This window comes from Impatiens glandulifera, chromosome 5 (assembly GCF_907164915.1).
Source record: "Impatiens glandulifera chromosome 5, dImpGla2.1, whole genome shotgun sequence".
Taxonomy (NCBI): domain Eukaryota; kingdom Viridiplantae; phylum Streptophyta; class Magnoliopsida; order Ericales; family Balsaminaceae; genus Impatiens; species Impatiens glandulifera.
In genome coordinates, this window is record NC_061866.1 from 7,039,671 (window position 1) to 7,061,784 (window position 22,114).

Here is a 22,114-nt window from a genome sequence, read left to right on the forward strand (position 1 = left end):
AAAATAAAATTTAGAATTGTGTTAATTTTCAAATATAAGAATCTAAATTTGAAATAATAATTTTGTGGGATTAGAATTAGAATTCTAATGATAATTTTAATTTTTGATTTGGTTTAGCATTATTTATTATTTATTATTTATTATTTATTATTGTATTTTTAATTAATATTATTTTAGAATAAATTTGTTATCATTTCAAATAAACTTACTGTTTTATATACCCTGTTTGAGATAGATATTGAAAAAAAATATTAATTACAGATAAAAATATTATTAAAAATTAAAATCTAACCTCTTCCTATTCCCCTTCATAACCCACTTCAAATGGATTATTTTATGATGTTTTATAATGGTCTAATTCCACAATTCAAATCACAATATAACTTGTAGAGGAAAAAATACTTACCCAAATGAAAATGAAAATAAAAAAGTGAAATTGCAATTAGAGAAATCATGAGATGTATTAATGTCTAAATCTAATATGATGAGATATATGTTTTAAATGTGCCAATACTAACCAAGTATTTCTAATTCAAAACTACAATGAAATCTAATGCAGTAGTTATAAAGCAAAACATATAATACCAATTAATGCATGAACTCTACTTTTACTTTTTACCATCTCCACCTTTGATCTTAGTTAACCAGCTTCTGCAACATCAACAGATACTAGACTTTCCAAACAACACTCTATATCTTCAAGTGAATCTTCCGCATAATGAATTATCATAAAATCTACAAGTGACCCCTTTTCTAAGTTATACCAAACAAGATTAAGACCCATCTCCAAAAGTACTTTCTTACCATTTTTGGAATAAGCAATACATCTCACAAAATAGTCAGAAATATCCGGAATATTTTGCTCCGCCAATGTAATGAATCTAGACCAAGATTCATTCGCCTCACCGTATTGTTTCAGTAACCATATATCCACATGCCCCGAATAATGGTGACAAGTTAAAGATAAACATCCTCCGAAACTAGTCAAGTACGTATAGAAATCAAGGTCACGGCACACAGGAAGTTGAATTACTCTATATGTCTCCAACCCGAGATCAAATGCAATAATGGAACTGTTAAAATCTGCGTCTACCGAGATCCAGTGCATCGCTCCACCAGCTACGGAATTTCGAATTCCAATTAAATTCGGATCTTGGTTAGGAAATTTATCTGCCGTATGCCATGAATTTGATCTTAAACTATAAACCTTAACCTCGTAATTTAAGACAATATCCTGATCAACCACAACTCTCACCACTTTGTAGTCGTCATTGGTGTTATCGTAACCGAATCCATAAGTTCTATATAGGTGACGGTGTCGCGCATTTTTAATCTCTATCAATGCAAAAGGCAGTTCTATAGACTTTTTCGTTGAAGGATTCCATAAAACTACAATGTCTATATAATCTCTAACGCAATAATTTTGGTTAGAATGATTTACGGGTCCTCCAACTATCCTCGTTGATGGGTTCCATGAAAGGATAGCTTGCTTGGTATTTGATATACAGAGCAATCCATCGCAGGTTCCCCAAATACGGTTCTTATAACGATGATGCCTCAAGGGATTGTCATTGATCTCTACCAGTTGAAGAATGCCATCACCCTCGAGGGCCTCGATCGAATCTAAATCCAAGCGACAGAGTCTGGAAAAAACAGAGAGACCGGGTCTGTAGTAACTCATGATGAGATTAAGGTTGTTCTTGGTTTTAACTGATTGTTTCAGATGCCATTTGATGAAATTGGGGCTACCAATTATGGTAAGCCATAATCGAGATATAACCCTAAAACGGAGCAGAGTTTTGACAGGCAATCGAGAAAGAATTTCGTATCGAATATCATCCGGCAAAATCGACATCTTTTACTAACAGTGACAGTAGAAGAAGAAGAAGATGAACAACAGCTTGTATGAAATTTTGATTAAATATGAAGGTTGGAGTGTTTCTTCAATCTTGGTTTTCTTGAATCTGAGTGAGTGGCAGTTATAGAAGTTGCACTTAATTTTCAAATTCTCAAATTAAAATTATTTAAAAACAAGTTAGGTTTAATTATTTATTTGACATAATTACTTAGTAATTATAATAGTTAACTTATGATTAACTAAGTTATTAACTTTGAATCAAGATTTTTTACTTATTAATTTCGGGATGAATAGTTCACCTATTAAATAAAATAATAAATATGCTCTTTCATTATCATTATTTAATTTTCTATTAACATTTTCTGGAATCAAATAAAAGAAAAGGTATTCATCTTGGATAGTTTGTTTGTTCCGGGTTATTTAATGTTTTTTTTTTATAAAGATAAAAAATTAAATTATTTGAAATTTTAGTTGGTTTAATTATTAAAATGTATTTTTATATTTAAAAGTTAAATTTAATAAAAATAAAGTATTAAATGTTTAGTTGAAAGATAAATAAATTAATGATTAAAATGATATTTATATAATTAAAATTTTTTAAATAATTGAGTAAAATTACAAAAAATAATAATAACCCCATAATTCAAATTGAAGTTAATCACAAAATTAAATTATCGGATCTAAAATTGTTTTTATTCGTCCATCGAATAAAATGATGTTAAAAACAAATAGTATAAGAGCAATTTTAATTTCGATTTGTACCAGTCCAATCTTTGTATGACGAAGGAGTTGATTGCATCTCAATTTTTTTTAAATAAGTTTTAGTTTACTTGACTAATGAATTCACAATACAGTGTCAATAAGAAAGTGTGTCGGCACATAATTTAGTGTCACAATAATTAGCAATTGTATATTTGTATTGCAGTAATTGTCTTAATTTTTTTTAAATAGTCAATTACTTTAAAATATAATAAGGATTCACAATAACGACAAAACATAACATTACAAAATAAAATTAAAAAAAATATATCACAAAATAGTAAAATAAAAAATAATACAATCAAGGTACACACTAGTTTTTGGATGTTTATTGAATAATTATTTCACTTACCACTCAATAATTATTCTATAAAAATGGTAATTTATATTTATACAATATTATTAAACTAATTAATTCATTTACATTCCCTCAATATCATACCTAACCCAATCAATTACCCATCTTCGATCTACAATTAAATTTATATTATAAATTATAATATGTTAGAGGAAATAGCTTACCATTCAAAAGATATGTAATAAAGTGGATACTAGATGATGCCAAACTGGACCTTTAATTATGTAGTTTCTATGTAAATGTTTTCTATATTGGTTCGTGTTTAAGTCCATTACAAATAAATATAGTTATTTGATATAGTTCATTCAACAAAAAAAATGCAATAACTTGGATACTGGATTTTAGGAGTTGTTTTGCCGTCGAGAACTAACCTTTTGGGTCGTAAATTTCGGTGTCATATTATCTGACGAACCATACGGTCCGACAAAAGTTTAATCGATTCAAAAAGTACTCGTATTGAAGTCAGAATCTGAAATGACCATTCACCTGTTTCGCGAGCCGATCGATATTTTAAAACCTAATGAAAATAAACTTAGAGTTATTTCATCAATAAATTTAAACAATTTCAAATAAAATTAATCTTTAAACAACAAATAAATATAAAAGAGTTTGAACTTAATGTAATTTTTTTTAAAATGTATTTTGGATAATGAAACCCATTGCAAAATATACATAATTAATTTAAAAACTACTAAATGACTTGTCTATTATAAAAATAAAATAAAAAAGGTAATTAAAAAAATAATAGGCTTAAATCTAATACAACCCCTGCATAGATCAACTTCTCAGCCAACAAAGGAAACTAAGTAGTACCAAGATACTCCAATCAAATCCAATCTTTGAAAACTTCTAGTCTCTTTCTCTTCTCCTATTCTTCTTAGCATTTTTGATTGAGTTTTCAGAGACTTCAATCTTAGTTGGTTGGAATAGAGGACTCTTTATAAATTTGATTTTAAAGAAATAGGATAGAAAGAGAGAAAATGAGGTGTTTTGATTTTGAAAAGATGGGGTAAAGAAACATCTAGTTGTTATAATGACACTACACACATTGTTTGGTTCTAAAAAAAGATGACAGGTTCAATGATGAATGTAAAAAGAATTCTAAAAGAAGTTAGTATATAAAAATTATACTCAAACCTCAAAAAGTCTCAAACATGTAATAATTTACTCCCAATATATTTTCTCAACTATAAAATTCCTAATTTTACTAACAAAACAAATACATAAAAAATTAAATTAAACACTATTTCATGAAATCAAAATAATAATTTGTCCCAAGAAACTATTCAAAGTTAATGAGTTTAAAGTATGAAAATGACACACAAATAATGTCAATAAAATTACTTGGAATCCTAAACTATAATCAGAAGAATGAATAGCCTTAGATAACATCAAACACAAGCTCAAGGGGTGAGATTCTTACTAATGATTAGTTATGGCGCAGTTTAATTAGTTGGAATTTTTTTTTAAAAAAAATCTCCCTCTCACAGTTTTTCCTTTATCCAGTCAATAATGTTACGTTATTTACTCTCATTCCCCTGTCATTTCTCTTATCCAAATATAAGAACTATAATGATGAACAAAGGTTTATAATGAAAATATATTGCTGATTAGTTATGTTTTATGATTTTACTCTGAATGTGACTCAGGTTCAACTAGAAATAAGTATCCATATCTAAATCAAGCATATCACCATCAAGACCAAAATTTTCAAAATTAGGAAAATCCAAGTTAAATATTCCTTATGCATCTCCATTGTTAGTTTCAGAGATTGAAGCAACTTCATTACTGAGGATTTTAGAATCAATAGAATTGGATGGGACACCAAAGTCCAGTCTTTCTCTTACATGGTCTCTCTTGTTAACCCTTATGTTTTGTCTTATCAGGAGATGAAGCAATTTATGCTATGAATCCTCTCAATTAGGATTGGAATGAATAAATATATCATGGACATACCCACCATTAACGAGGACTAGATGACCTTCTTATTTTATTTTTCATCTACATAACTTACATTTTATTTTGGTGGTAACCTTAGATCGCACCCAATGACACACCAAGATAGATGGAATGAATTCAATCCTAATCTCCAAAATATTCCTCATCATTCTCCTTACACGAAACAATATGATAATTTTATTATAATATGTTTTTATCAAAGTTTTATCAAATTGACTCCATCTTGTTGATTTGTTTTGACAAAAACAATTAAGTTTCCCATTTATTCTTTATTGTTTTTTATTTATTTTTTAATATAAGAAACTATAATATACAGCAATGTCATTACTTTTACTTCATTTGAAGGTGTTTCAAGTGAGAAATCTAAATGGATTTGAATTCCCCGCCGGCTAAAAGAAGAGGGAAAGATAACTCCTAAATGCAGCCGTGATAAACTATACTTTACCACCAGACGCACCTCGTTTCATCCGCCAATCAAGGCTCCAATTATTACATTGGATAGTTTAGAAATTATTTTTGTCACTTTGATTAGCTTAGTGGAGTTTTTACTCTTATTAAATTAATTAATCGTTAGAAGAGATATTTTTATTATTAAGAGGATGATTTGAAACTGAAGGCATGTTAGTCTTTTAAAATTTGGAATAAAATAAAATTATTATATATATATATATATATATATATATATATATATATATATATATATATATATATATACTTGAATTTCTATTATTAATTTGTTTTGTTTTTAGTTCCTACAACGTCTATAAACGGTCGACATCTTAAAGTGTTTATTCGACTCGATAGTTTTCACTTCATAACTTACCATCCTTTCAAATTTCGAGTGGGATAAGGTATTAAAATGATAGGCTAAACTAGAGTCTAGTTTAATGTCAATTTCATTAAATCTCACAATTTACCTTCCTCTCGAACCTCGTAAAATGAAATGAGAGTACGACTTTCTCAAAAGTCATCTCGTATAAATGTGGTGAGGAACCGAAACATGATTTAATGATATCGATTAGACTAGCTTTGACTTTTTAGAGTCACCACAAAATTTACTCGTTAAGAAATCGGGAAAAAAAATATTTGTGCGTTATCGAACGCAAATAAAAGAGATTCTGATCAAGGTTCGGGGCTTGGTTACACGTGAGAAAGGACAATAGCGATATGTCTCTTATGCTCATCGAATGATGATCTTTATTATAAACTATTGGTCATTTTATACAAAATATTTCTTTTACACTTCATTTATGTAATCCACCCTAGTACATGCGTTTAAGGATAAATTCAAATATTATCAATCTATTCCTAGGACATGCGTCTATGTTATTGTCATGGTACGAGAAAATAAATAGATAAAATCGAGATGAATACTTATAGATGAAGGCGTGATCTCAATAGTACTTGAAAAGAAGGAGATATATCAAAGTTAGGAAAAATAAATAGATTCCAAACTAGGCCTTAAGCCATTATTATTTTATATTTTTGTTGGAAAATATTTATTCCACATTTTATTTTTTAGAATTTATTAAAAGGTCTCAAAATAAAATTGAACAAAGTATGATAGATTAAAAGAAGCAAACAAGGCTTTAAACCCTGTTTGTAGCTTTGGCTCGGAAGTTTTAAGGTGTTGCTTGGTATTGAAGTTCTCGGGTTCAAGGCATGTTTTTATTTTATTTTTGGGAAGATATGAAGGGGCATGGACTATATCAAGGAGAGATTAGACAAAACGATTTGCTAGCGTGATGGCAATGCCATCATGGCAATGCCATCATGGCAATGCCATCATGGCAATGCCATCATGGCAATGCCATCATGGCAATGCCATCATGGCATAAAAGGCGGATAGTATGTGAAAGTTGTTGTGTTCAATCATGCAAACAACACTTCATTTGAAAATCATCAAATAATCATATAACCATTGTAGTCATAAAACAGTCCCAAAGCAGGTCATCTACTTGGTCTTTCTCATTCAACAAAAAAAACCACATCATAACATCCAAAAACTCGATCCTTTAATTAAGCATCAACAGACACATAAGAGCATTCAACAAGAATAAGAATGAAACACAATAATCAAATAATTTTTCATTGAAGGTCATAAATAAGTCTCACATACAAAAGAACATATGGACACTTTCAAACTCTAAAAATGTGATCAGTTATTTTACAGCTACAAATACATTCATTCATAAGAATAATGTCCAAAACCCCATATCATCATGATCTCATTCTTACCATAGCAGCAAACCAACAACATAATATCCAAAACTCAAACCTCTTAATTAAGCATCAAAACAGAGACAAGAGAGTATTCAATCAGACTAAGAATGATAAAATAATAATCTAAACATCGTTTCTCATGCTTAACGCAGTGATGGAACCAGTCATGAAACCCAAATAATTGGCTGACCAATGTAACAATTTCTTTTCTTTTGTCTTTATTTTTGCTACTATTATCTTTATTTCCAACTTTTTTACATTTGAATCCTACTTTGGTTTGCTAATTTTTCTTGAAGATCTATACTCGGTTTTTGTGAGTTTAAGCATTGATTGTCAGATAATTAAAAGTTATAGGTCTTTAATGTCTTTTATACAATTAGGGCTTAGTTAATTATTAATGGGTCTGGGCCTGTATGTATAAATAATTTATAGTTTCTAGGCTATTTACTCATTTATAAGAATTATTTGTAAAGGTTGAATATACAACACTTAAAATTCTCAAGACTTTTTCTTCTTTAGTAAATATATATTTTCCAGAGTTTCATATCTTCATAGCTGTTTTTACAAGATCCAATAGTCAAATCCAACATTTGGTATCAAATCTAGGTTGAAGAACATGTCGTCGACAAGATTAACTAGAGATGTGGCGTCAATGAAGATTGGAAGAGAAGGGAACGTGACGCTCTCCTATCCGTTACTCACGAAGAGTAACTACTCGGTGTGGGCATTGAAGATGCGGGTAAACTTACAAACACAAGGAGTGTGGGAAACCGTGATGCTCGACGAGGTCGACGAACGGAATGATAGAATGACTCTCGCCGCCATCTATCAAGCACTCCCTGAGGACGTCCTTCTCATGGTGGCTGAGAAGGATTCTACCAAGCTAGCGTGGGAAACATTAAAGAAAATGCATGTTGGAGTGGAGAGAGTCAAAAAGGTAAAAGTGCAAACTTTAAAGACACAATTCGAGGCAATTCGCATGAAGAATAGGGAATCGGTGGATGATTTCTCCATGAAATTGACATCCATCGTGTCTAGTATCCTCTCGCTAGGAGAGAAGGTGGAGGAGATCACCGTCCTCAAGAAGTTCCTTAGAGCCTTACCACAAACATACATGCAGATCGTTATAGGGATCGAGCAATTTGGTGACCTTAGGAATATGACCGTTAAGGAGATCGTCGATCGTCTCAAAGTCCACGAGGAGAGACTTCGCGGCTACGGAGACAAAGAGGAGGAGCACATATTGCTCACGCATGATGAATGGATGTCACAAATGAAGAAAAACAGAGAAGCCATTTTTTCTTCTGGATCGTCGAGTCGCAACGACAACGGTGGAGATAACCGAGGTCGTGGAAAAGGGCAAGGTCGTGCGAAAGCTCACCTCGACAAGAAGACACCAAGCCCCGCAAAGACAAGAGAACAGTGAAGTGTTACGCTTGTCAAAATTATGGGCACTACGCGTCTAACTGTTCTAACAAAGGGTCTGACGATGAGGCAAACTCACTAGCTTCTATGACGAGGAGCCAACATTAATGTTTGCTGAGGTAGTGATAAAAGCTTTTCCTGAAGATGATGATACAAGTGGCGATTAGTGTAATCACACCGATGTGTGGTACCTTGACAATGGAGCAAGCAACCATATGACGGGCTATCGAGAGAAGCTCAATGAGCTCGACGAGAAAATTACCGGAATTGTGAATTTTGAAGACGGAAGCAAGGTGCACAAGTTTCATAATTAATCCATCTTGCGGGAAAATCTATATGAGCAGAGATGTCATATTCGAGGAGGAGAAGAAGTGGGAGTGGTGCAACGACAACAACAAGCTCGTACAAAATTACATGAAGTTCGGAATCCTACGAGATGTCTATGTGGAGGCACCACTAATAGACATGGAACTTGATGAATTGTTGTTTCTCACCACTGACGAACCAATAACATATCACAAAGCGGTAGTCGAAGAGTCGTGGAATGAGGCCATGAACAAAGAGTTCGAGTCTATCAGAAAGAACAAGACATGGGAGCTCACCGACTAACCACCCGGTCACAAGACCATCAGGTTAAAGTGGGTTTACAAGTTGAAAAGAGACAGCGAAGGCAACATCCTCAAGCACAAAGAGAGATTGGTAGAGAAAGGCTATGTGCAGAAGCAAGGCGTTGACTTTGAGGAGACATTTGCACCGGTGGAGAAACTTGACACAGCTAGGCTAATTCTTGTCATCGCAGCTCGCCGTGGATGGGAGATTCACCAGCTCGATGTAAGATCAACATTTCTCAATGGTGACATCGAAGAAGAAATCTATGTCGCTCAACCTGAAGGATTCATCATCAAGAATAAAGAGCAGAAGGTGTACAAGTTATACAAGGCTCTCTACGGACTACGTCAAGCACCAAAGGTCGTGGAACACTTGCCTCAACAAGAGAATGATGAGTCTCGGCTTCGTGAAGTGTTCTCAAGAGCAGGCTGTGTACACAAAAAATCATGGAGAAGAAGTACTCATTGTTGGCGTATACGTCGACGACTTGATTGTGATAGGATCAAGCGTCAAGGGTGTTGAGGAGTTCAAAAAACAGTTTATGCGAAGAAGGTGTTAAAACAGTTTGTAATGGAGGATTTTAACTCGAGAAAGTATCCTACGGAATCAAAGTTGCAGCTTAGAAAGGATGTGGAAGGAAGCTTAGTTTATCCGAAGGAGTATAGGCGTATCATCGAGTGTCTCAGGTACTTGACACACACTCGACTCGATATCTCTTATGCAATTGACATAGTGAGTCGATACATAGAGAAGCCTACCACTCTACACCAACAGGCAGTAAAACACATTTTTCGTTACGTGAAGGGAACAACGAGTTATGGGATTTAGTTAAGAAGAGGACGAGAAGTTGAAGAACTCGTTGGTAAAACCAACATCGACCTAACCGGTGACACAGACGATAAAAAAGTACTCGAGGGATGGTGTTTTATCTCAACGGGAATTTGATCACCTGGAAATCTCAAAAGCAACAAACTGTTGTTTTATCTTCATGTGAGGCGGAGTTTATGGCAGCTACTGCAGCATCGTGTCAAGGACTTTGACTGAGAAACTTTTTGAGCGAGGTGCTCGGATGCGAGTCGAGGTCGGTAACCCTTTATGTCGACAACAAATCCGCAATAGAATTAATGAAGAATCCGGTGTTTCATAGACGTAGCAAACACATCGACACTTGGTTCCACTTCATCCGTGAATGCGTCGAGAACCGACAAATCGTTGTAGAGTTCGTAGGAACTAAAGAGCAGCGTGCAAACATTCTCACTAAGTCACTAGCAAGAGTCAAATTTGCAAATATGCGAGAGCTGCTCGACTTGAAGAATCTCGAACCAAATCAAGCTTACGGGGGAGATTGTGAGTTTAAGCATTGATTGTCAGAAAATTGAAAGTTGTAGGCTTTTATTGTCTTTTATACAATTAGAGCTTATTTAATTATTAATGGGTTTGGGCCTATATGTATAAGTAATTTAGGGTTTCTAGGCTAATTACTCCTATATAAGGGTGATTTGTAAAGATTGAATATACAACACTTAAGATTCTTAAGACTTTTTCCACTTTTGCAAATATCTATTTTCCAGAGTTTCATATCTTCATAGCTGTTTTTAGAAAGATTCAATAGTCAAAGCCAACATAATCTACTAGAAGCACGGGTGATGCAGAAGTTTCTTCGGGTCTCGGGAGTACCTCCTCGTCAAACCAAAAACCGACATTCCTTTCATCACAAATTTCAGCCCTCATTTCTTCTCAAACCAATCAGCTTGGCGTTAATGTTCTCATTCCCAATTTTAACTGTTTCCGTTAAATTGACCATTGTTCTTTTGATTATAATTAAATAATTAATAATTTTTAGGTTAATCATTAATAATCAAATACTTACTCTCTTCTCTTCCCGGATCTCAAAAAAGAGATTAAAGACCGGAATGGTGAATTTATGAAAAATTAATTTAAGAAATTTAATTAAATTTTAAATAATTAACCTTTTAATTGTAGAACCGATGCCTGATTTTAAAAAACAAAAATATATTTTACGTGTATATATATAATTTCAGACATTATTTTTAGTTGAATGGTTGGTGACACAAAAAAAAGACTTTCGCGATATGTGATCCATGCTTGTTAAAAACAGTCTAGAAATTTTGGCTTTTTAAGAAAATTAGACTTTTTACGTTTTATTTTTCAATTAATTTTCCAAATTTTAGACATATTTAGATCTGACATTTTAAATTCTTAACATTAAATAAATGTCCATACCTATTATTTAGAAAGAGTGGTGCCTCAAAATATAAATTTTAAAAAGTTATATTTAAAAAGTTATTTTGCTGAAAACCGTTTACTATTTTTTAGAATTTTATAAAAATAGTTTAGTACCTCTAAATGTTAAAAAACATTTAAGATTAAAAAAATCAAAACAATAAGCATATTGGACTGAGCGACAAGTGGACTGTCGGTTCAAGAGCGGGTTGGGTTGGGTTGGGTTGGGTTGGGTTGGGTTGGGTTGGGTTGGGTTGGGTTGGGTTGGGTTGGGTTGGGTTGGGTTGGGTTGGGTTGGGTTGGGTTGGGTTGGATTGGGTTGGGTTGGGTTGGGTTGGGTTGGGTTGTCTTGTCATGCAGCTAGGGCCGAGTCAAGCTGGTTTGACTTCAATCAATGTGGTTGAACCACACCAAGACGATAGGTTATAAGACTCTGATCGCAATTCTAAGAACAGGGGGAGCCTTGTCCCCCGTTAAGAACTTACTGGGAGGACTCCAGAATAATCATTCAACCGATTAAGACCTCAATGAAGCCTCGATAGAAAACATTATTTTTTATTAGGAAATTTTCATTTTTTTTTTATTTAAGGCTTTAAGCTTGAATTCTGAGTTTACCAAAAGCTCTGTTAGGTTCATTATAACCAAAATAACACCTTAAACCATAACTGGCAATTCTCTTAAGCCATTTTTTAATTTGAAATCTAGAACTTTATTTGAAAATTTTAAATTCGGGAAAACATGCATCATTTGCCTAGATTGGATGGAAAATACTTCTAACATCATGTCAAATGTTTTGGATCACAGTCTTGAACTTGAAACCTGATTTTGAAAATTTTAATTTAAAATTGAGTTTTCTGATTTAGCTTGATTAATTCAAATTGGTTTGGTTTCGACCGAAAGTTCCAAAATGATCTTACGATCAAATTCGAATAAAAAATGAAAATATCATGTATGATTTTAAGATCATATGAATTTAGATGGGTAAATTTCAACTTTGATTTATTACATTAATTACAACATAAAAGATAAGTTACAAGTGAGAGAAAACACTCTTAACTCTTATTGAAAATTTTGGATAAATTGAACTGAGTTAAAAGCTTTTTACAAAGTTTTTACAAAAAAACTTTAATATTTTAATGGCGGACTTTTTTAAGGAGCTTGTTTGTGACTTGAGGTTGGTTCATTGTCTTTAGTCTTGGCCGGGAGATCCCTTTTATAGTCAACTTAGGGGTGAGCAAACAGGTAAACTCAACCCGTATTACTCAACTCATATTCAACCCAAACTAAATTTACCCAACCCATAATTCAACCCATATTATTTACTAATATGGGTTGGGTATGGGTTGGGTTGAGTATGGGTTTGGTAACCCAAATTATTTTATTTTTATTTTTTCATTTAACATGTATTTGACTCATTTTACACATTTTTATTCGTTTAACATATTTTTGACATGTTTAACACGTTTTCTACATTTTCACGTTTTTGACACGTTTTGATGTTTAACACGTTTTTCACGTTTTTTACATGTTTAATACGTTTTTCACATGTTTAACACGTTTTTGATATGTTTTTGGCACGTTTAACACATTTTTGATAAGTTGAACACGTTTTTCATGTTTTTGGCATGTTTAATACGTTTAACACGTTTTTGACACGTTTTCACGATTATGACACATTTAACATATTTTGACACATTTTTGGCCCGTTTAACACGTTTTGACACATTTAACATGTTTTTCACATTTTTGCCACGTTTAACACGTTTTACATGGTTTTCACGTTTTTGGCACGTTTAACACATTTTGACACGTTTAACACATTTTGACACGTTTAACACGTTTTGACACATTTTCGACATGTTTAATACGTCTTTCACATGTTTAACATGTTTTTGAACGTTTAACATATTTTTGGCACGTTTAACACATTTTGACATGTTGAACACTATTTTCATGTTTTAACATGTTTAACACGTTTTTGACACTTTTGACACATTTTTCACGATTATGACACATTTTGACACGTTTTTGGCACGTTTAACACGTTTGGACACATTTTTGACACATTTGACATGTTTTCACACATTTTTCACGTTTTTGGCACGTTTAACACGTTTGGACACGTTTTCCCATGTTTTTCACGTTTTGGCATATTTTAACACGTTTAACATATTTCTCACATTTTTACATATTTAATACGTTTTTCACACATTTGACGTGCCAAAATGTGAAAACGTGTTAAACATGCCAAAAACGTGTTAAACGTGACAAAAACATGATAAAACTTGTCAAAACGTGTTAACGTGCAAAAAACATGTTAAACATGTCAAAAATATGTTAAATATGCAAAAATATGTTAAACGTGTTAAAATGTCAAAAATGTGTTAAACATGTCAAAAATGTGAAAACGTGTCAAAAACATGAATAACGTGTTAAACAAACCAAAACGTGTTAAATGTGCTAAAAATGTGGTAAATGAGCCAAAAACGTGTTAAACGTGTCAAAAATGTGAAAAACATGTTAACATGTGAAAAACGTGTCAAAATATCAAAAACGTGTTAAACATGCCAAAAACGTGAAAAACATGTTAACGTGTGAAAAACGTGTCAAATATATCAAAAACGTGTTAAACATACCAAAAACGTGTTAAACATGTAAAAAACGTGTCAAACGTGTGAAAACGTGTTAAACGTGCCAAAAACGTGAAAACGGTGTTAAACTTATCAAAAACATGTTAATGCTAATGTATTATATATGTTAAAAACGTGTTAAACGTGCCAAAAACGTAAAAATACGTGTTAAACTTGTCAAAAACACGTTAAACGTATTAAAAATACAAAAACGTGTTAAACATGTCAAAAACGTGTTAAACATGCCAAAAACGTGAAAACGTGTTAAAATGTGAAAAACGTGTTCGACTTAAAGTTGGAAGATGATTAGTTTAAATTGGATTAATAATAGAGAATTAAATTAAATTTATATAATTTAGGTAACCCTAACCCAACCCAAATTAAACACAACCCATACTCAACTCAACCCATACTCAACTCAACCCATACTCAACCTAACTCATATTAACCAACCCAAATTAATATTTTGGGTTTGGGTTTGAGTAAACCCAAATTATGATCACCCCTAAGTCAACTAAGGTCGGTTGTTGGTTTGATTCGGTTGAATTTCGAACAAAATTCATTAATGACTTTCAAGTTAGGTAGCTGAATTCTATTTACATAGGGCATAATTCTGGTTATGGTCGCAAGGGAAATGATCAGATTATTTTAATAATTAATATTCTTCAACTTTCTGTTTTGGTTGAATAATGATGGAGATGGAGCTTGTCTACATTATTATTCAACGAAGTTGGCCACAAGTGAAACGTCGGTATTTCATGCTTATGGTTATGTATCATAGTGATGGGTAAGCCTGAAACAACGTCATTTTGGGCTAGGCGTCGCGTTTTTTTAGCGTTGGGCGATCTGGGCCTTAGGTGTTATACCTTCGGTTTGCTTAGTACTGCGCATTAATTAGTTCGGGCATTAGGCCGGTTTGATTTAGGCAGAACGGCTTAGGCCTAGTTTGGCCTCTTCTTTTTTATTTTTATTTTTTTTAAACCTGCAAAATACACAAAAATTAATTAATAGGCATAAAATTTAAGTTTTCTTATTTGATTTATTAATTTAGGTGTTTTAGGGCTTTATAAATAATTATTGGGAAGAATGCTAATTTTATTTATAAAGTTGTAAAATTCTATTTTTGTATATAAAGTTGTCAAAAGGTGTCAAAATTATTTAAAATAACGGAAGTCATTTAACGACGTTAGATTTGTATCCACGTGGCATCCACAGATAATCCACCTATTATATATATATTTTTAAAACTATTTTCTTTTTTCATTTCAAACAAATCCTTTTTTTTACATACCTAACCTCCATTCTCTAGCATCCGACCTCTTCACCAACAACCTCCATCACCGCCCAATACTGCAAATTACACATTCCATTTGACTGGACTTGGAAAAATATGAAGATGATCAATGCACTGCGATACTGAACCCAATACTACAAAACGCAAAACCAAGCTCATTGTTCTAATCATCTTCAATCTAATCATCATATCCATCTTACTCATCTCATTGTTCTAATCATCTTCAATCTAATCATCATATCCATCTTACTCATCATACGTTTCGCCCATCCCAAAAACCACAATTCATCATTCAAGATGCCACTGTCTTCACCTTCAACCTCTCGTCATTGCCTTCTCCACCGTTGAATCTTCTCTCCTCCACTCTACAAATCACCATCGTCTTCAAAAACCCAAACGAGAATTCGAGTATCATACAATTAAGTTTGACAGTCATGTCGATTGAAATATCGGGGCGTTAAATACCCATAAGTACCTTATTCATGTACTCTGTTCTGCTCGATGGCGACTGCTAATGAATCGGGCGGCGAAGACAACTGCTGGTGACGAGGGAGTCGACGGGCGGTTTCTGATGAAGAGGTCGGTAAAGGCCCTCTAGTGAAGTGAGGATGGGGTTAGGTCTGTAAAAAAAAGAGAAAGGGTTTGTTTGAAATGAAAAAAAGAAAAATAATTTTAAGAAATATATATATATATATTAGGTGGATGACACGTGGATAAATATTAACCCCGTTAGATTTTTTCGGTTATCTTAAATATTTTTGATATTTTTTGACAACTTTATATACAAAAATAGAATTTTACAACTTTATAAATAAATTTGACACTTCACTTCAACTTTATAAACAAAATTGGCATTTTTCCCAATAATTATTTTGAGATTCTTATAAATATAGTATTTTTCTAAATTATTTAATTTATTTTTGGATAAATTTTAATTAATTTAAGAATAATTAATAATTTTTCTCAAATAAGTATTTAATTGATTTTATTTTGCTTCTTATTCTAATTATTTTGAATTAAATGAATATAATATTTATCTAAAATATTTATTTTATTTAAAATACTTAATCAAACAACAATTATTTTAAATTTTTGGTTCTTAGTCTAAAATTATTATGAATTTTTTTTAAAATTAGATAAGTAAATTTTAATTTCTACAAACTTATATTAATTTAATAACTTCCAATCTTTAATCAAACAACAACTATGCAATGGCAATCAATCGAGCTCTAGACACTTGGAGTATTAAGAAGCCTCCCTTGGTCATAATAAGTTTAATTTTATTATTATTTTATACAATAACAAATAATATTTAAACTAATTAAATACATTATTATTATAATTAAATAATTAAAACATTATTTTAATAGACATTTAAATGAAATTAAAATTTCATTAATTATTAAAATTATAATAATTAAAATTATATAAAAAGTACTATAAATACTAAAAGTAAAAATATTAAATAACAAAATGAAATCATAAAAAACCATTCGTATGAGTAATTTTAGTTTGTTGACCGAACAAAATTGTATTTAAACTACTTATTTTATTATATATTCTATGATCATAAAATTATAAATATATAGATGTATGTCACAATAAATAAGAATGGACTGAGTTTATATTTTATATCCCTATCAAATAATTATAATTAATTTCGCGATAATTCGAATGAACTCATTTTTTCTGGTTTAAACTATAGTTATCGAAAATAGGATGGAATGATATTTTTATCCCATTTCGACTCCGCCATGATTTCATCCCAATCGGTCCAACACTAATAAATACAATTAAATATCAAACAAAGTCTAACAAGTTTATTAACATGATGTTAGACACAAATAAATAAATAAATAAATAAATTTACTATTAACCTACCAAAGCCGTGGTCTTTCCATAATTAGAAGAGGAGGGTCTCTTATATAATATCACTAACTTATTTATTATTTATATTTTACGAGAGCAATTTTTTTAAATATGATACATGCGAATGGTTAAACAATGGTTAAACAGACTAAGGATAATAGTAAAAAAATCATCTAATAGAACGGAACATATATACACTATCTTCCTAATTGACTAAGGATAATAGTAAAAAATCATCTAATAGAACGGAACATATATACACTATCTTCCTAATTGGTCGTATTGTTATACATCCTTACAAGGACGGATTCAGAGTTAAGGTGGACTTAAAAAAAATTAGGTTGGACTTCAAAATATAAGGAGAAAATTTTAGATAAAATAAGTATATAAATATAAGTTTTATCATATTTTTAATAATTAGATAAACAAAAATTGTATTGAAATTTTAAAAAAAAATAAGTGATAATGTCATATTAAATAGTAAAAAAATAAAACATAATTTTTTTTATTGGGCTGAATACATAGATTAGAGTTGTTTCAAATAAACTTTCTATTTTAAATAAAAATAAAAATTGAGATTGCAATTTGAGAAATCATGAGATGTATTAATATCTAAATCTAATATGATGAGTTATATGTTTTGTAAATGTTCTAAAAATGAGCTAACCTACTAATAAAGTCTTTTAAATTCAAAATTACAACTATGCAGTAAAAAGGCAAAACATATATCCAATGCATGAATACTACTTTTACTATTTTCCATCTCCATCTTTGATCCTAGTTATCCAGCTTCTGCAACACCAACAGATACTAGACTTTCCAAACAAGCTTCAAGTGCATCTTCCTCAGAATGAAACCTAATATCTCCAAGTGATCTCGTTTCTAAGTTATACCAAACAAGAAAGGTACCCATCTCCAAAAGTACTTTCTTACCGTTTTTCGAATAAACAATACATCTCAAAAAATAGCTAAATGTATCCGAAATATTTTGCTCCGAGGACAACGTAATCAATCTCGACCAATATTCATTCTCCCCACCGTATTGTTTCAGCAACCATACATCCACATTCCCCGAAAAAGAGTGACAAGTTAACGATAAACATCCTTCAAAACTAGCCAAGCACGAATAGAATACACAATCACGGTATTCAGGCTGTTGAATTACTCTATAGGTCTCCATCCCGAGATCAAATGCAAGAATGGATCTGTTCAAATCCGCGTCTATTGAGATCCAGTGCATCGCTCCACCAGCTACAGAATTTCCAATTCCACTCAAATCCGGATATTGGTTAGGAAATTTATTTGCGGTATGCCACGAATTTGATCTTAAACTATAAACCTTAACCTCGTAATTTATGACAACATCCAGAACAACCACAACTCTCACCACTTTGTAGTCGTCGTTGGTGTTATCGTAACCGAATCCATATGTTCTATATTTGTCAAAGCGTCGTGCATCTTTGATCTCTATCGATGCGAAAGGCAGTTCTATAGACTTTTTCGTTGAAGGATTCCATAAAACTACAATGTCTATATTATCTATAACGCAGATCGATCTATCATTTTGGTGAATGTTAGAATGAATTACAGTTATCCTGGTTGATGGGTTCCATAAAAGGATAGCTTCCTTGGTATTTGATAAACAGAGCAATCCATCGCAGGTTCCCCAAATAAGGTTCTTATAAAGATGATGCCTCAAGGGATTGTCATTGATCTCTACCGGTTGAAGAATGCCATCACCCTCGACCGAATCTAAATCCAAGCGACAGAGTCTGGAAAAATTAAAGAGACTGGGACTGACGCAACCCAGGATGAGATTAAGGTTGTTCTTGGTTTTAACTGATTGTTTCAGATGCGATTTGATGAAATTGGGGCTATCGATTAGGGTAAGCCAGAATCGAGATATAATCCTAAAACGGAGCAGACTTTTGACAGGCAATCGAGAAAGAATTTCGTATCGAATATCATCCGGCAAAATCGACATCTTTTACTAACAGTGACAGAAGAAGAAGAAGAAGAAGATGAACAACAGCTTGTATGAAATTTTGATTAAAGAAGAAGGTTGGAGTGTTTCTTCAATCTTGGTTTTCTTGAATCTTAGTGGTGGTTATAGAAGTTGCACTTAACTTTCAAATTCTCAAATTAAAATTATTCAAAAACAAGTTAGGTTTAATTAATATTTATTTATAAATAGTTAACTTAAAATTAACTAAGTTATTAACTTTGAATCTAGATTTTTTACTTATTAACTTTAGGATCAATAGTTCACCTATTAAATAAAATAATATGTTTACTCTATTCATTATCATAATTTAATTTTCTATTAACATTTTCTTGATTCAAATAAAAGAAAAGGTATTCATCTTGCGGGTTATTTAATGTTTCTTTTTATAAAGATAAAAAATCAAATTATTTAAAATTTTAATTGGTTTAATTATTAAAATGTCTTTTTATATTTAAAAGTTAAATTTATTAAAATAAAGTATTAATATTTTAGTTGAAAGATAAATAATTAACGATTTAAATAATATTTATATAATAAAAAAATTCTAAACAATTAAGTAAAATTATAAAAAATAATAACCTATAATTTCAATTTTTATTTTTATTTTCACCTAATTGAATGATATTATTTTTTATTCAATTAGTTTAGCGTAAAAAGATATGTTGGAGGCTCGGTTTTGTTAGAAGTGGTTGAGGAAACCATTAAGGGACGCAGAAGTGATAAAGCGTAGGGATGCGACATGTTTACTTTCACTTTTTTTAAGAAGGTGTTCCCTTTATTAAGACGGGATTTATGGAAGCAATTGATCATTTTTATCGATTTCATCATTTGACAAGAGTTGGAACTCTAAAATTTGATATGTCTTATTCGTAAAGCTCTAGGGTTATTGATGTGGAGAAGTTTAGGTCTATTAGTCTCGTTTCATCTTTCTATAATATTATCTCAAAATGTTTGACCAACAGATTGAGAAAGGTATTAGAGACCGTCATATCTAGTAATCAAATGGTGTTCATCAAAGGTCGTCAAATATATTGTGTTGTATTAATAGCCAATGAGTGCATTGACTCAGTTCATTCAAGCGGTGATAAATGTGCTTTTGTCAAGTTAGACATCAAAAAAGCTTATGATCGCGTCAATTGGGAGTTTTTGTTTGATGTAATGGGCAGAATGAGAATGGGCGCGAAATGAATTGAGTGGATTAGATTTTGTCTCTCGATGGCTAAATTTTTCATTGTTAATGGTAGTTCTCAGATATTTTTCGAGAGTTCTCGAGGGATTAAACAGGGTGATCCACTCTCTCATTTCATTATTCTTATGTAAACTCTCTCAAAAATAATATCGTTCGCAGAAAACTCGAAACTCATCATATTTGTTTTTCGCTGATGATACGCTTTGCATGGTTCAGGCTACCTACAGAAATTTTAAACACCTTCGAGATACTTTATGGTTATTCGGTGCATATTTTGGTCTTCGAGTGAATCTTAATAAGCTGGTCTTTTTTTCTCAAATCATGTTTCGAATAGAAGAATGATGATGTTGGAAAATGTGTTGGGGTTTAGAATTGGTGTTCTTCTATCAACATACATTCATCAATGAAAAAAGGGTCATTACCGAGAGTACAATCTCTCGTTAATGGCCCTATATCTATCGATATAGACATAATATCGAGAATTTGGGTAACTCTTGGCATTCGTCGGTATTACCACTCTCGGTAAATCTAATTTAGTGTTTACCGAGAGATTTCGTAAATCTCCCGATTTAGATACCAAAGAGAAAAATCGAGAGTTATTTGGAAAACTTTCTTTTTTTCTTGAAAGGGAAAACCGAGAGTTATTTAGAAAACTCTCGGTTTTTCTTGAAAGGAAAAAACCGAGATTTATTTGGAAAACTCTCGGTTTTTCCCTCTCAAGAAAAACCAAGAGTTATTTGGAAAACTATCGGTTTTTCCCTTTCAAATAAACCCGAGAGTTATTAAGAAAATTCTAAGTTTTTCCCTCTAAAAAAACTTAGAGTTATTTGTAAAACTCTCAGTTTTTCCCTTTTATGAAAACCAAGAGTTTTTCAAATAACTCTCGGTTTTTCTTGAAATGGAAAAATCGAGAGTTTTCCTATTCACTCTCGGTATTTTCCATATAAATGTCTCAAATAGGCCGATCGTTTTTCGCAACCCAAACCAATACATACACAATAACATTCATAAACCAAAACCAATACATACACAATAACATTAATAAACCAAAACTTGTCTAGTCAAACCAATACATACACAATAACATTCATAATTCCAAAATATTAAACCAAACTTAGTCATCCAAATAACTTGTTATCAGTCGAATCAAAACGTTTGTTCAAAAAATATAATGTACTAACTAACTGGGGGGAGGAGGAGGTTGATACTGCCTCAATAAGAATTTAATTTGTTGTTCATATTTCTCCATTCTTTGCGTCATTTGCACCCTCTCTGCTTCCATTTGACTCTTACTTTTCGCTCTTTCTCTATCCCTCATTTCCATTACACTAACCATTTCTACTCGTTCCATATCCCTCCTTTGAATTTCCTCCATTGTCAACTCCATGTTTCTCACATCTGCCTTTAGTTGTTCATTCTCCTCCAACAACCGATCAGTGGATCGTTGTGAATTGTTTCCACTCCAACGATCCTCTTGAAAGTGTGTGGGTCGGACATTGGATCCCATACCTATCACTGTCCCATGCATTTGGCGTTGAACACTCTCTCCGTCAAGTCGAAGTTAGAGATATCTGGTTCGTTTCTTCTTACTTCATCCATCTCGACTTGCACATTTGAAATAAATTTTCATTTATATAATAAATAAGCTATATATAATTTTTTTAAATTCAATTAACTTACAATTTTCTCATG

The 22,114-nt window shown here is 31.8% G+C and overlaps 2 protein-coding genes across 2 annotated transcripts; both read right to left on the reverse strand.

Moving 5' to 3' along the window:
* Window positions 1–640: 640 nt before the first annotated feature.
* LOC124938950 (F-box protein CPR1-like) lies at window positions 641–1,855 on the reverse strand. Its single transcript, XM_047479471.1, has one exon. The coding sequence runs from the start codon at window positions 1,853–1,855 to the stop codon at window positions 641–643; it is 1,215 nt and encodes a 404-aa protein (XP_047335427.1).
* A 16,154-nt stretch (window positions 1,856–18,009) lies between these two features.
* On the reverse strand, window positions 18,010–19,212 carry LOC124938951 (F-box protein CPR1-like). The gene has a single exon (XM_047479472.1). The coding sequence runs from the start codon at window positions 19,210–19,212 to the stop codon at window positions 18,010–18,012; it is 1,203 nt and encodes a 400-aa protein (XP_047335428.1).
* Between the last annotated feature and the right edge of the window lie 2,902 nt (window positions 19,213–22,114).

Bases quoted from the DNA above. Each gene is read 5' to 3' on its own strand.
- LOC124938950 (XM_047479471.1), bottom strand. From the start codon at position 1,855: ATGTCGATTTTGCCGGATGATATTCGATACGAAATTCTTTCTCGATTG.
- LOC124938951 (XM_047479472.1), bottom strand. From the start codon at position 19,212: ATGTCGATTTTGCCGGATGATATTCGATACGAAATTCTTTCTCGATTG.